Source organism: Zingiber officinale, chromosome 5B (genome assembly GCF_018446385.1).
Source record: "Zingiber officinale cultivar Zhangliang chromosome 5B, Zo_v1.1, whole genome shotgun sequence".
Classification (NCBI taxonomy): Eukaryota; Viridiplantae; Streptophyta; class Magnoliopsida; order Zingiberales; family Zingiberaceae; genus Zingiber; species Zingiber officinale.
In genome coordinates, this window is record NC_055995.1 from 46305750 (window position 1) to 46322000 (window position 16251).

At 37.4% G+C, this 16251-nt stretch overlaps 1 protein-coding gene across 1 annotated transcript; it reads right to left on the reverse strand.

The window, feature by feature from the left end:
* Positions 1-7082: 7082 nt before the first annotated feature.
* On the reverse strand, positions 7083-8265 carry LOC121987380 (protein G1-like7). Its single transcript, XM_042541201.1, has one exon. The coding sequence runs from the start codon at positions 8072-8074 to the stop codon at positions 7406-7408; it is 669 nt and encodes a 222-aa protein (XP_042397135.1). The 5' UTR covers positions 8075-8265; the 3' UTR covers positions 7083-7405.
* Positions 8266-16251: the final 7986 nt, after the last annotated feature.

Genomic DNA, 16251 nt, shown 5'->3' on the forward strand with positions numbered 1-16251 from the left:
ACATCTAATGTTGACTCATTTGGGCATGGCCATGCACTTAGTGGTCTCACTCTATCAAGAATAGCGATGTCGCTCCCGTCATATGGGAGGGATAGATCCCATCTACATCACTCACATCCCTCTGCATAATTCGTTATATACCCAGTAATCGCCTTTATAGTCCACCCTGTTACGGGTGACGTTTGACGAAACCAAAGTACATAACTCCTTATGTAGGGATTCATGGTGACTTCAGGTCAAAGGACTAATAGTCATACTAATAGCCACATGAGAAAGTATATGACACTCATATAACGATCCATGATACTTTCTCATGGCGGGTCATTCAGTATACATTCTCTAATGCATACCCATGTGTCAGCTTGATATCTCTATATCCATGACTTGTGAGATCAAGTCATCGAGCTGACCTACATGCTAGTCTTATTGTATTAACATTGTCCCTGAATGTTAATACTCGACTAGGAATGATTTAGAGTAGTGTTCTCTATATCATCTCACTATCGATTCAACTAATCGATTGATATAGGTATGAACCTTCTACTCAAGGACGCTATTATACTTAGTCTATTTGGCACTAATACAAATAAGTATAATAACCAAACAAATACCTTTTATTAATATACAAGAATATGATACAATGAGTCCATACAATCATCAAATGATTGGCTCTAGGGCTCTAACTAACATTCGTCACAGCCGAGGTGACACGGCCGTGTGAGCCGCACGACCATGCCCCTCTTCCTCACTGCCTAGGTGACACAGCCGTGTAGAAGTCACACGGTCGTGCCCTGCTCCAGCAGGGAAGGCCTTTCACGGCCGTGTGGCACACACGGTCGTGCCCAACACAATCATCCCCACACGGCCATAGCATGCCCCTTCACCGGTAGGGCCACAGGGCTGGTTCGAGTCACGCTGTGCAGACCCCTTCGCAACTATAGAGTACCTCTCAGCCCCACTTCGTTCCCAACCATGGTTTAACAGTGTAAACAAGTTCAGACTAGATTTCTGAATCGAGCGATGTGAAAATAACAATGTCCTTAGAAAGTATGAAAAGAGTAACGTCCGTGACCTAAAGGTTGGGAATCAGAAAGGCGGTTGTTACAAGCTAATCTACCTTCTGTTGTATGGAAGGCACCTTCCATAACTTGGAAGGGACCTTCAATGAATAGTGTGAAGGCACCTTCCAGCTATAAAAGGCACCTTCCAATAGTTGTTAGCCCCAGATAGAGTTTTATCTTCAATGGATAAAACTTATCTAATGGAAGGTGCCCTGCTGGACCATCTTGAATGCACCTTTAAGAATTTTCCAGGAGTTATAAAAAGACCCCTGAAGTTAGGAAATATTCAACAACTCTTGTATTCATTTTCTAGTATTTTTTTTTAGTCTTCAACGAGTGTAATAGGCTTCTCCGCCATCAAAGAAGGAGTTTTTTTAGTACTTTATTTTACCTTGGATTAACAATTATGTAGGTTGTAACCAAGTAACTTTTTAGTCTCTTTTATTTTTAATTGTTCAATTGCTTTATTATAATTGTACTATTAATCTGAGTTAAAAGATCGGAAAAGGTTTAGTTTTTATTTTATAAGCAATTCACCCCCCCCCCCTCTTGCCAGCCCTACTACACCAACAAATCGAGGGGCAACAACATGAATCGGGCAGCTTTGGCAACTGGAGGTAGGCGCTAGCCACTGGAGGCGACGTCGAAGGGCAATATCAGCTATTGGAGGAAGAGTGGCGACATGTTTGATTGACGGCGGTGATGGTTGGCGAGGGAGGAAGACGTGGCTGTGAAGAAGAAAAGGAAAAACCCAGTCAAGAGCCCCTCTCGGCGACGTGCATGAGGCAAAGAGAACCCTTGAGCGGCGCTAGTGCTTTGTAGTTGGGCAAACCGCGAAGGAGGTGAGGCTGCCAATCAATGGCGAGGTTGCCAGCCAGTGGTAAGGCTGGCAGTCAACGGCATGGGGCCAGAGGTGCGTCCCCTCCTTGATAGCATGCATGAACAGGGAGAAGAAGAGGGGTGGCAGTGTCGGTATCGGTGTCGGCGTCGGCATGGAGAGGGAGAGGGAGGCGGCTGCTGGTGTCAGCGAAGGCGTCTAAAAGCGGCATACATGGAGAGGAGGCAGCGGCTAGGGGTAGTTGGCCGCCTCCGACGGTGGGGACAATGAACCCCCAAAAAATCCTCCTCTTTGCGTACAAGGCAAATCCTAAAAAATGAGCGACAATAAAATGATCAAAATACCCTCCCATCCACGTGTCCTCCCCTCTCCATGTACCACATCAACTACTATAATGGATATGAAAAATATTCATTTTATTAAAAAAATAATAAATATACTGTTAAGATTCATAAACCATATATCACTACAGAACTGATACAACATTCTTCAGAATGCTTTATTTAATTTTTAGTCTTATAACTTAAGTAACCCTCATATAAAGTCACTATGATTTAGCTGAATCGAATGTGCTATTTATTAATTAGCTAGGTTATCTCCGTGCTCAAAGTGGAACATAATTCTATAGGAAAAAGTATTATGAGTATACTGTCCAAAAATTAAACTTTTTTAATTAAGAGGATTTATTTGATTAATTCTGATGTAATTAAGAATTTAATAATTCAAAAATATAGATTTAGTTAAATTTAATTAATTAAGTTAACTGGCATTTATAGAGTTTAGATTTGATCAATTTTATTAAGAGAACGGTTTGATATGAATATGTATAAAGTTTATTTTATGTTTAAATATATACATAAAAATTTATAAGATAGTGAGTATATAAAAATTTATATAACTCATGGAAATAAATTTATATAAAATTTATTACATATGAATTTTATGTATGAAATTTAATTAAGATATATATGTATATATATTTTTTTAGATAAATCCAAACTTAATAAATAAAATTTATACATGGCTTGGTAGGTGTAAAAATTTATATATGAATAGTATATATATAGATTGATTCTTTTTTTTCATATATATATATATATATATATATATATATATATATATATAGACACACATGAGAATATGGTAAATCTGAATTTTTCATAGAAAAATTGACATGAAAAAATTAGTGTGTATAAAATTTAAATTGTTATGGAATCTTTCTAAAAAATTTTACACACATAGTATGTAATAAATTTGAGATATGAATATATATATATATATATATATATAAATTTATTTCCCATTGGAAATTGACATAAAAATTAATATGTATAAAAATTTAGTTTATTATGGAATCATTCAAATTTATTTTTGGAATAGATTTGGTACAACCAATATATATATGCACCCTTAGAAATAAAATCCTTGTTCCTATATCGTTTTGCAATTCCTGCCAAACCCCTAGCCCTCAGCACCACCAGCCCAAGCCACCACCACCACCACTAGTCCTAGCTCTAAGAGGTGGAGGAGACAAAAATTCCTTCGACCCCCAGTCACCTATCCTGCCCAGCATTAACCGTGATTTACTCCCTCTGGAATCTTGTGGGGCCGGGACCAGGGGGCCGCTAGGGTGGCGGTTCCACCTTTTTGCCACTCTAAGAGGTGGAGAAGAAGGAAATGCTTGGTAGCAAGTTAGAGTTGAAGGCATGTTCTATACTTTGTTATGCTTTAATTAGTTCCCTTAAATTCATGTACATTTAGATACCATGGTAAGTTAAGTGATAGTTTCGGAATTTAGATAGTTGTGATGGTGTTTATGTTTCTACTTATTTCTTATCAAGATAACTTTATATGCTCTATGTAGGTTTCAGATTCTAGATTGGCTGAGTTTTCAAATTTGGGTTTAATTGTGCTTACACTCTTTTTATTTCTTAGCATGAAAATTTTATAGATTGCATGTTAGATTTCGGAATATGTTTAGTTGTGCTTGTGTTCTTGTTATTTGCTAGCATGATAATTTTTATAGGTTACATGTTAGCATTCATAATTTAGTGGAGTATGTTTGTGTTTACTCTTGCTTTACATCATGGTAACATAGTAGGCTATGTGTATGATTTCAGAATATATTTTAGTATGTTTACTCTTGCTTCACATCATGGTAATTTAGTAGGCTATGTGTATGATTTCGAAATTTGGTTTAGTATGTTTATGTTTACTCTTGCTTCACATCATGGTAATTTAGTAGGCTATGTGTATGATTTCGAAAATTTAGTTTAGTATGTTGTGTTTATTCTTGCTTCACATCATAGTAATTTAGTAGGCTATATGCATGAGTTCGGAATTTTAGTTTAGTGTACTTGTGTTTATTCTTACTCCTTATCATGATAACCATATGGACTCTAGGAGATTTTGGATTCTAGACGTGAAGAGTTTTGGATTGGGATAGTTGTGTTTATGTTCTACTTGCTCTTATCATGATGAATATACATGCTATATCTGAATTTCAGATTTCTAGTTTTGGTAGGCTATGTTTTCTTCTTACTTGTCATCATGATAACTTTACATGCTACATGTACTTTCAGATTTCTAGTTTAGGTAGGCTTATGTTTTATTCTGGCTTGTCATCATGATAACTTTACATGCTATATGTACTTTCAGATTTTCTATTTTAGGTAGGTTTATGTTTTCTTCTTCCTTGTCATCATGATAACTTTACATGCTACATGTACTTTCGGATTTCTAGTTTAGGTAGATTTATGTTTCCTTCTTGCTTATCAATATGATAACTTTATATGCTACATATACTTTTGGATTCTAGTTAGATAAGGTTGAATTCAGTTTAGTTAGGCTTATATTTCTTCTCATCATGATAACTATAAATGCTCCTGAAATGAACCTGCTACACATGTTTATAATTATGTTCCACACTTGAGTGGTGATCATGGTTATGCAAATGTACATGTTCAAGTATAACTAGTGTGACCCTGGGGACTCACACTCAAGCCACTTACCTATTTAAGCTCCAGGGACCTATGCCCAGAAAGTTTATCAATTAAATTAGTTATGTATGTATGGGTGAGATATGTTCCGGGAATCCAAGCTCGGGAAGCTTACCATAGAATTAGTTATGTATGTATTAGTGAGATATGTTTTGGGGATTCAAGCCCGGGAAGCATATTGTAGAATTAGTTATGTATGTATGTGGAGGATATGTTTCGGGGATCTAAACCCGGAAGCTACCCAAGTGTTAATCCGGGGAAATCCAACGCCCTGGGGAGCTTACCAAGTTGTGATCCAGGTACCATGTATCACTCCCGTTCCAAGGTTTGAGTGCAGGTACCTTTTGTCTAAGGAGCTTCAATCATCGATCCAAGGATCCCCTCCCGAGTAACTCACACTATGGGTAAGATATACTCTGAACCAACCCAGGGAGCTTATACCATAGTATCAGTTAAGTATGTACCAAGGCTCGGATCCCTACCACTTATAGTAGGAGTAGGGGAACGAGTCGGATATATCCCGGGCAAGCCCGGGATGCTTACCTAAGAAATCAGTTAACTTCATGTATGGGACGGTGGTATGATCCGGGAACTCGGGCTGGGAGCACACAAAACCATGGAGGCTTATGTTCATGCTTAGGTGCATGTTTATGTTTTGTATGTACATGCTTATGTCTATGCTCTTATGCTCATGTTCGCGTTTATGTTCATATATGACTATGTCTATGATTAAGTATGTTCATACTCATGTCTATGCTTTTATATATGTCCATGATCAGGTATATGTCCTTGCACATAATATGTTTACATATATGCTTTAATATGCCTATACAAGGAAAATGCTTTAATATAAATGAAGATCTAGTTAGGCACGTTTTCTAATAGGGCACATGGATATAAGAACTAATTAATACATAATATAGTTTGAATATGCTGAGTCTATCAACTCATATATTTTAACTATTTCAGGTAATGAGGCGAATAAGATAGGAGACATTAACGGGTGAGCAAACTTGGGACAACGACAGTACAATTCGAAGATCTTTTAATTTAATTTCTATATAGTTAAATATTTCTCTTTGAAGAATAAATTCTGAAATCGTATGACCAGTACACAAGGTTACTAGTAATTGATAATTTAAAAATTATTTATGTACTTAGTTAAATTTAGATATGGAGTATCCTTTTATATATATATATATATATATATATAACTTGGAACATTCCAGTGAGTGTATATTCCAGTGAGTGTACGTAAACTTCAGAATGATTCGTATGCATGCAAGTTGGTCGCCGGGTAGACTTGGTTCATTCCGCAGTCAAAGAACAGTAATTTAGAGTAGGGTCAAAGCAGTTAACTATAAATGCGTAGATCTTAAAGACACAGAAACTACAGTGCAAACTGTCGGCTGTGCTGATTTAGTAGGAGGAACATCATCAACTAGTTACCTGTTAATAAAGCAAAGTTTAATTCACCAGCTAATGCAGATTGCAGATTTTTTTTTTTTTTCACTATGTCGTCTCAAACTTATATCATTTAATCACGGTCACAATTATGATGTCATTTGGTGCCAGCATTTTAGTAGCTACCTGAAGTAATGCTGAAAATATTAAGAATGATACATGTTATAAAAAGATGATTCATTTGTCCTTATCATTTTCATCAATTTGTTTTTAAACTAACACGATGTAGGTAAATAACGAATGACTACTAATAATTAATACAGGTGGCCAAAATATAAAATAAGACATACTTGAACATATCAAATTTTGATCTCAAAATTTTATATAATTATATTCTGTGATTAAATATATTTTAATCACCGTACTATCAAAGGAACATCTCAAAGAATTACACAGTTTATAAGAGGGAGAGAGAGGGCTGAGTTTCTCTTGAAGTGGCCAGTGGCTAGTGGCCAGTGGCTCGTGCAGGTAAATAACCGTACGTAGAGATGTTTTTTAAGGCAGGGAGCGGGGGATCAGTAATATGTTATGTATAGATTTTGTGATTTCACGCGTATTTCTTGCTGCCAGTTAAAGTAATCAACTAAATCAATAATTTTAGAATAAAAAACGATGAATAGAAATAATAAAGATTGGGAGACAAGGTAAGCTGTGACAACTTCATACACGCATAAATAAAAGGAAAGCTTGGGTACGGTGTGATGAACAGTGAAGAGACAGGAATCTCATGTCGTGATTTTTGAGAGTTGAATTGAAAATTAAGGAGAATAATACCTTACAATGTCTACTACAACACCATTTGGAAAATTAATGCTGCTGAACTTAATGAAGCAATAATTGAAGTTAAAGATTTAAGACAACGGAAGTAGTTCTTCAATTTTGCTATCGTGCATTAATTAACTTCCTTTGATTGTCCATCTGATGCTGAGCATTGTCAATCAGATATAATATGCACCGTCTATTATCGACAACTAGCTAATGGCTTAATAATTTCAAATACAATAAAGAAAATAAAGAGTGAATAAATTTAAATAAATATAAAGTCATGGGACGGACGACGAACCGTCGGCGAGTTGATCGGCGGATTTCTCTGGGACTGACGAGGAAGAAGCAAACGGGGAGGGCGCCGCGGAAGAAGAAGACTGATGTGCAGCGGCTGATCTGGCAGGGCGAGGGAGCTGGGCGGGGACGTCTCCACGCTTGCGTTTCTTCTTCTCGTAGGGGATGCCGCGGGCCTTGGACTGGTTCTCCCGGACCTCGCGGAGGTAGATTCGGACGGCGCTGGCGGCAAAGGGGTTGGACTCCTGGTTTCCGCCGTTCTCCTCGTAGGCGGCGCGGAGGCGGCCTATAAGGGCGTCGAGGGAGCCCCAGGCCTGACGGAGAGGGCATGCGCAGGAGGAGGGAGGGTTGACCTGGCCGAAGAAGGCGCAGCCGGAGGAGTGCACCTTCGTCTTCCCGAACTGATCGAGGTACTTGAGGAACTCGATGACATGCGCTCCGCTGCACCGCGGCAACACCAGCGGCGGCATGTGGTTCTTCAGGTACTGCAGGAACGTGTTCCAGTCCCTCCGCTTCTGCGATTCGTACCGACTTAGAGGCTGCTGTTGCTGCAGTGGTGGTTGAGGTTCGGATGGAAGAGGAGTCTGATCGGCAGAGGCTGAGACGGAGGAGGAGGAAGGCCCTTCTCCGTCGCCGTCCCCTCCGAGCTCCATTCAAAATCGGCAGATGTAGTGATTAGATCACCTCCTTCTCCAGTATCGTCGACAGCATGAGGGATATTGGGTTGAAGATGGACGGAATGAAAGGGGGGAGCGGGCGATTGATTCAGTGAAGGGGTAGAATGCAGGCAAGGAAAGTGGGTTGAGATGGGACGTCTAAGGGAAACGCGGAGAGGGAGTGATCAAACTGGTGGGACCAATTTCTTAGGAGTAAGGTACCCAAGCCAAACTTTTTGCTCGTTTGGGTCTCCCTCTCGCTGTCTCGCTCTAGGCAGCTCTCGATATTTAAGTTAAATTAACAAATATTTTATAAGTTTTTCTATAAAGAAAAAATTTATGATAATGTACTAAAAGGCCCATCTAATTTTTGTAATTTATAAAAAAGTATATTATATTTTGATAATTAATAAAAGATATACTAATTTATTTGATTTTTCTATTTTAACATCCTGCTAATTGCATGCAATCTTAATCTCTCTCTTTTCTCCACTCCTTTCTCATCGCTCGTGGAAAGTTAATCTCTCACTCACCTATCGATTTATTCAATTTAAATTTATTTTTTCAAAACACTTCCATCAGGGAAGACAAAAAATAACAATAGATAGTATATTTGAACTCGTTACCACCTCAAAAATCCACAAGACCATAAAAAAAATACAATCGAAGCTCTCTACGCCCATCAATAAGGCTTGGTCAAAACTTACTAATTGACTTAGAGAGCTCTGATTGTACCCATTTCAGGTCTTATGGATTTCTAAGGTTGTAAGAAGTTTAAATATACTATCTATTGTTTATTTCAGCTTCTCCAAAAGTATAAAAATGTTATTGAAAGAATTGGTTGATATCTCACATATGTTGAGCTTGATATAAAATCTCATCTTTAGAGAAGTCGAAATAAATAATGGTGGACATATTTGGACTCCTTGCAATCAGAGCTCTATAGTTCGATTAATGGTTTTCAACCGAAATCAGCCGAAATCCTACGTTGGGTCTGATTTGAGTTCATATCACATCCAACGTGGGCCTGATATGAACTCATATTAGACCCAACGTGTTCTGTCAAAATCCATTAATCGACCTAGAGAACTCTGATTGCACTCATTTCATGTCTTATAAATTTCTGATGTTGCAAGTAGTCCAAATATGTCCTCTATTGTTTAATTCAACTTTTCTAGAGGTGAGATTTTATATCAGGCTCAATGTCAGATTTTAGCCAATTTTTTAAATAACATTTTAACAATTCAGAGAAGCCGAAATAAATAATGGATAACATATTTGAACTCCTTATAACTTAAGAAATTCACAAAACCTGAAATGTCAACAATGGAAGTTCTCTAGGTCTTATGAAAACCTTATAACTTTTCTAGTGGGTTTGGGTCAAAATCCACTAATTGATGTAGAGAGCTCCGATTGCACTCATTTTAGGTCTTATGAAATTCTAAGGTTGTAAGGAATTCAAATATATACCATCCATTATTTATTTCAATTTTTCTGGAGGTATTAAAATGTTATTGAAAGAATCAACTGATATCTCACATGGCCTGGGCCTGATATAAAATCTCACCTTTGGAGAAACCAATATAAATAATTGAATACATATTTGGACTCCTTGCAACCTAAGGAATCCACAGGACCTGAAATAAGTGCAATAGGAGCTCTCTAGATCGATTATTAGATTTTGACCGAAATTTACCAAAATCCCTCATTGGGCCTGATATGAAATAATATCAACTTAGAGAGCTCCGATTACACCTATTTTAGGTCAACTTAGAGAGCTCCGATTGCAACTATTTTAGGTCAGGTGGATTCCTGAAGTTGCAAGGAGTCCAAATATATCCTTCATTGTTTATTTCAGCTTCTCTGGATGTGGGATTTTATATTAGGCCTTATTAGAGTGTATACTAAAAGCCTAGCTTTAGTAAACATTTATTTTTGAAATAAAAGAATCACATTGGTCAAATGTCTACATTTATTTGTTAAGTGTAGTTGTTCAATTAATTTATACTGTAGATAACATGGTGTGTGGTGTCACACACAGAAGATCATGTTATCAGTTCTTTATAAATTATAAACAGTTGCTCACGACTAAGATGGAAAGGAGCAAACCATTGGAATAGTCGTAGTGTAATTAGGTATTATTTTATCTTGACTAATAAATTACACTAGTACACTCTAAGTGTATTGAGTAAGACCATTTTAGGTAAGTTCTTTTTATACTGACTTAGTAAAAGAACTAGACCTTAGTTATTATGGAAGTGTGTGCTCTTAATCCTAATATAATAACAAGCATATATATTTAGTATTTATTTTTTTAACTTATCAAAGGGTGAGATTTAGCTCGATAATTTAATAGGCCCGATAAGTTGGAAAATGATATTACGTATAGTGTGTGTTGTTGATTATAGATGGAAACTGTGTCCTAGGAATCTAGGTTGAGAATGTCCTTAAGAGGAGCTCATAAGGATTGTCATGTTAAACCCTGCAGGTGGATTTAGTCCGACATGATAATGAGGTTGAGTGGTACTACTCTTGGACTAAGACATTAATTATAGTGAGTTACCAGTAACTCAATTAAATTAATAGACATTCGATATCTTAAACACGGGGAGATTAACACACTCATGATAAAAAGGAGCTCATAATGTAATTTGGGATTGGTGCGGTGGTGCAATAATAACTCTCTAGTGGAATGAGTTATTGTTGATGAACTTAAGTTGTGTGTTCAGGGCGAACACGGGATACTTGAGCTCATCAAGAGGCCAAAACCAATTTCTCCTCTAGGTCCCTGTCGTAGCCTCAATGAAGCCTTAAATCCACTCATGAAAAGCTCATCTTGGTGTCCAAGAGGGGGCCGGCCCAAGGCTTGGTGACCAAGCCAAGGGTCGGCCACTATTCTTCCTAAAGGGGTCGGCCACAATTAGTTTTGAGGGGTCGACCACTATAAATCAGATTAGGACGGGTATTTTGAATTTTTAAAATATTCTCTTTGTAGATAACTAGAAGTTTAAAAGAAGGATTTTAAATTTACAACAATTTCCTTATTTGAATTAGGCCACATGGTTTAAAAGATATTTCAAAAGTTTTAAAATTTTCTTTTTTTAACCATCCTCATGGTTTTTTGAAAAAAGGAAGAGAAGTTTTAAATTTGAAAATTTCTATTTTTGTAACCATGTTAAAAAAGAAAATTTTAGAAGAGAAGTTTTAAATTTTAAAACTTGCTTTTAATTTTTAGAACTTTCCTTTTTAACATTCATGTTAGGAAATTAAAAGAGAGTTTGTAAAATTTTATAAGAGCTTTTTCTCTTTGCTTATAAAATTTTTACAAAAGATTTTATTTCTTTTCTCATAGGGTCGGCCACCCTTGCTTGGTGCCCAAGTAAGGGGCCGGCCAATAAATTGTATCAATGATTGATGATTGAATCAATCAAGAGGAATGAAAAGGAAAAATAAAAGGGGAAAAGGAAAAACAAGAGGAAGATTTTAATTTTTGTAAAAATCTTTTCCTTATTTTCCTTGGGCAAGTAATATAAAAGAAGGGGAGGGGAGACCTCATGAGATATCAATTCTTATTCTCTTGTTGGAGCTCTTCATTGTGGCCGGCCCTCTCTCCCTTCCCTTTCCCCTTGCTCTCTTTTGTTCCTTGGTGGCGGTAGTGGCTGAATACTAGAGAAGGAGGAGAAGCTTTGCGTGGTGTTCATCTTGGAGGATCGTCGCCCACACGACGTCCAAGAGGAGGCGAGGAATACGGCAGAAGATCTCGAGGTTATTTGCATGCAAAGAAGAGGTATAACTAGTAATTATTTTTCGCATCATGCTAGTTCTTCTTTGTATGAATTCCAAACACAAGAGGCATATGATTCTAGAGTTTTGGATTTGTTTCAAAGTTATGTTTCTTTTGTTTTGTTTTTCGGATTTGTGATTCGATTGTTATTTTTGGTTAAACTTAATGTTATTTTAGGAAATTAAATATTGAATTTTTATTAAAGGTTTTGTCGAGGCAGTGGTGGATGATCCCATACCCAAGAAGGCCGAGTGCCTCGCCATGTTTGACCTGGGAGCCGACTTTAGAAATAAATATTTAATCAACTTTATAACATAGGTGGATTTGGATCAATAGTGTTTACCTCTACTTGTGAACCAAATCTAAACCATTAACAACAGATAAGTTAAATTTGGAATCAATAATGTTAAGTTTCGTTTGCGATTCCTAATTTAATTTCTAAAGAACTCAATAGATTGTTTAGGAAAGATTCGACACTTATATAATATTTTTGTACAGTAGAACCGGTACAATCTTCCTAAGACCAACCAACAATTGGTATCAGAGCTAGTGTTTGCCTTTGTGTGTTTGGTTTTTAAATACATTATGTAACGACCCAATTTTTCCTATTTCGAGTTCTAAATGTCCTTAAAAATATTTGGAAATGCTTTTAAAATATTCTAGAGATTTTTAGAGTATTTTTATGTAATTTTTGGAGGTCGTTTGGTATTTTTACTAAATGAAAGAAGTTTTGACAAAAAATGTCCAAGCCGAGGTTTAAACCAGAAACCTCGAGTTAAGCAGAGATTCGCTTAACCAATTGACCAGTCGCGGGTTTCTTAGTAAAACTCGAACCAAATGGTATTTAAGCTATAGTTGGAACATTTAAAACAAATTGAAATAAAAAGTACGCGGTTGAGGGATCGAAGCCGAGGCCCTTGATCCGAGCAAAACCCGGCTGACCAGCTGTGCCAGCGGGCTTTGCTAATTTAGGAAGGAAAAGAAATTAATTTAAGTGGTATTAGATGCCGAAATACCCTAGGTATTAAAAAGGAATCGTTTTATTTTTTTCCGAGCCCTAAAATTCTTTCTTCTTCTCGTGTGCTCGCGACGACGCGATTTCCTCTTCTCGGGCGGAAACGAAGCCACACCTAGGGCACGTCTTCGGCGCCGACGAGAGGTTTTTCCGGCCGGTCTTCACCCGTGCGTGATCCTCTCAACGAGAAGAGCTCGTGAGCATGAAGGAGAAGCCGAGATCTTCATCTCTCCGAAACCCTAGCAGCCATCCCCTTCTGGTTGTAAGTCCTAAAAGCAAGGGTAAGACGCTTACTCACCTGCAGTAAGGGTAGCTCTCGAATTCGTGTTTCCTCTGGTTGTTTTGTTTGATACATGCCGCATGGAGAGTGTTCTAGGGTTTTGTTGCAGTGAATCACATAAAGAAGATAGAAGGGTTTTTTATTGGATTAGATTTTGGACTGTGCTTATTCTTGTTTTTGAATTAATCTGTGAGGATTGATGATTTAGGGTTGCTGCGTGAGTTCTGGTCGGAGCATGTTCTTAAGGGCAGTGTTCTTTTGGTTAGGGTAGTGTTCTTTTAGCACATCATTCATTATATGGTTCTAAGAAATTTGAGTATGTAGATTAGTTAATTCTGGTTGGATTGATGTGGCTGCCGTGCACCTCAAAGAAGGGAATTAAGGTTGGTTTGTTTGATTGTTGTTTGTTTAACATGAGGTAGGAAGCAGTAGTTCCTTTTCTCTTGTGTAATTTCCTTTGATGCCATGAAACTCAATTTAAATTGTTTAGTTTCGAATAGCCCATTTGTAGCTTAGTTTCTTAGTTTTTCCTTGGCCACTTAGGTGCATGAGTAGATTTAGATTTCTAGTTCCTTTGCTACTCGAATAACATGAGCAGATTTAGATTTCTAGTTCCTTTGCTACTAGAATAACATGAGCAGATTTCTAGTTCCTTATGTTATTAGATGTGTATGAGTAGCCTTGCTTTTAAAACAATCAGTTTCTAGTTTCTTTAGAGTTTATAGTGCAGAATTGTGTAGCTTAATATGCAGAATTCTGTTAGCTTAATATGCAGCATTTTAGTGTGCAGATTTTATTAAGTATTAGTGTGCAGAATTCATTTACCCTTAGCTGAACATGTGCAGATTTTTATAAGTGTAGTAAGCTGATTTTTGTTTTCCCGTTGCTTTAAGATGGGCGAGAACAGATTATAGCATATACATATATATACATAGCATTTAGTTTAGACTTTCCTCGCTATAATGAGAAGTTGTAAGTGAGAAAAGACCAAGGTCTTGATAGAATCCCTAAATTTTAAGTATTGGGATCAGCAGCACATCAAGTGCTCAAAGAAATGCCAAGGCATTTTATTATAAGAGAATTAAAGAATAACAAGTATAAGGAAGTTATAGTTAAAAATAAAATAAGTATTTTACTTTTTAATGGCATGTACCGGACACAAGGTCCATTGGGTGGGCTCCTAGATCGCCCCTAGGCACAAGATCGCCTAGAAGTACCTTAGTAGTTTCGGGATTAGCTACCTCGACTCATACTAAGGATGCGGGCAAATTGGTACAATGCCGGGCCCAAGAGAAGTTGATTATTATTTTAAAGTAATAAAGTATAAGTTTTGAAACAAATGAAACAAGCACCATTTATGCTTAGAGTCAGTAAGTTTAGCTTCTTTTGAATTCTAGCATGCAGTATTAGTTTTGTTTGTTTCCTGATTTGATATTTAGCATGATTAGCTTTATCTTTCAGCATGCAGTTTTATCCTTGTGTAGGTAGCATGATTAGCTATTAGAATTATATGAGTAGATTCCTTAACTTTTCTTTGCTATTAGTTTGACATGAGCAGATATGTTTATGCTTTACTTTCTTTTAGAGCATATAGTTTCTAGTTCTTTCTGTATACATGCATATTCGTGTTTTTGTGAGTTAGATAGCGCTTACTAAGTAAATTTTGCTTATAGATTGCACTTCCTCTTACTGCAGATAAAGGAAAGGAAAAGATTTAGCAAGGAAGGCGACAAGGTGGTGCGGATAGTGTGTGATGCCAGGACTGTGGGAGAGATCTGGGGAATTGAGTTGTACTTTATGGTTTATGTCATTTGAGATTGTATTTTATATTCCATGTTTTATTGAGTTTATTCACGTTTTAGATTGCATGCTGTGATGAGGTTCCATGTAATAAGTAGATATTATAGTTTTTGACTCTTATTAAACTGCATGGGTGTTTGATACATGTTCCAGCCGCCTGTGGCTGAAGTATATATTTTATGTATCTCAGTTTATGGTCATCGTTACAGGGGAGACTCTGCCGAAATTTTTCGGTAAGGACTCCTCGTGGTTTCGATCATACTGGTTAAGTAGAGTTAGTAGTTAAGTAACGGTCATCCTTAGAGAGTAGTATAGTATAGTAAGAAGGGTGGTCGTTACAGTTGGTATCAGAGCAGTCTCCATTCTCCAGCATCACACATCAGCATCATCCTTGCCGTCTTCAAGTAAGAAAGTATTTATGTTTTCCTTTTATGCTTTCTTTATTATTTGCAGTATAGAGTATTTGCTTATATATGCACCTTAGTAAGATAGAAGTTTTGTTTCTCTTTTATCCATATGCCTAAGTTTGTTTAGAAAGGATAGAGAATATACCAAGTCTTTTTCTTTGCATAATTAGATGACAAGAAAAGGACATCCTCGTACTGTTCGTACTGAGAACCAAGATCAGGAGAATGAAGAGCTTAGATCAACTGAGTCCAATCTCTCTGAAGTTGTAGCCCAACTCCAGAGACAAGTAGTAGAGCAGCAACAAGTGATTGCCAATTTGATGGCCAATCAGCAGCCAGTTCCTCCCACTCCTCCAACCATTAATGTGGAGACTCCAGTGGTGACTGAAGTTCCACCAGCTGCCCTGGAAGTCGTCACAACACCAAGAAGCATACCTGATACAGTGGCTGAAGTTGAAGCCAGAAAGTTTCTCAGGTACGACTGAGCCCTAGGATGCTCAAGCTTGGTTCAAGACACTGGAGTGCACCATGGAGCTTCTTGACTGGCCAGAAGTCGAGAAGGTCAAGTGTGCCTCTTTCTGCCTATCAGGAAATGCTCGTATGTGGTGGGAGTGAGAGAGTTAAGAGCAAGAGAGTAGTCAATCAGATGAGCTGGACTGACTCCGAGAAAGAGTTTCACGAAGAATTATTCCGCCAACGGATCACCAATAAGCATTATGAAGAGTTTATAGGATTCAGAAGGTGAACCATCCTTTGAGTTCACGGGAGTACCAAAGAGGAAGACCCAGAAATTCCTCTCCTCCCTAACAGCTCACCAGATGTTAGCTAAAGGATGTACTGGTTTTCTTGCGTACATTGTGAATACAGAAGAACAAGAATGACCCAAGC

Excerpts from the sequence above, each read along its gene's own strand:
- LOC121987380 (XM_042541201.1), bottom strand. The coding sequence starts at position 8,074 with ATGGAGCTCGGAGGGGACGGCGACGGAGAAGGGCCTTCCTCCTCCTCC.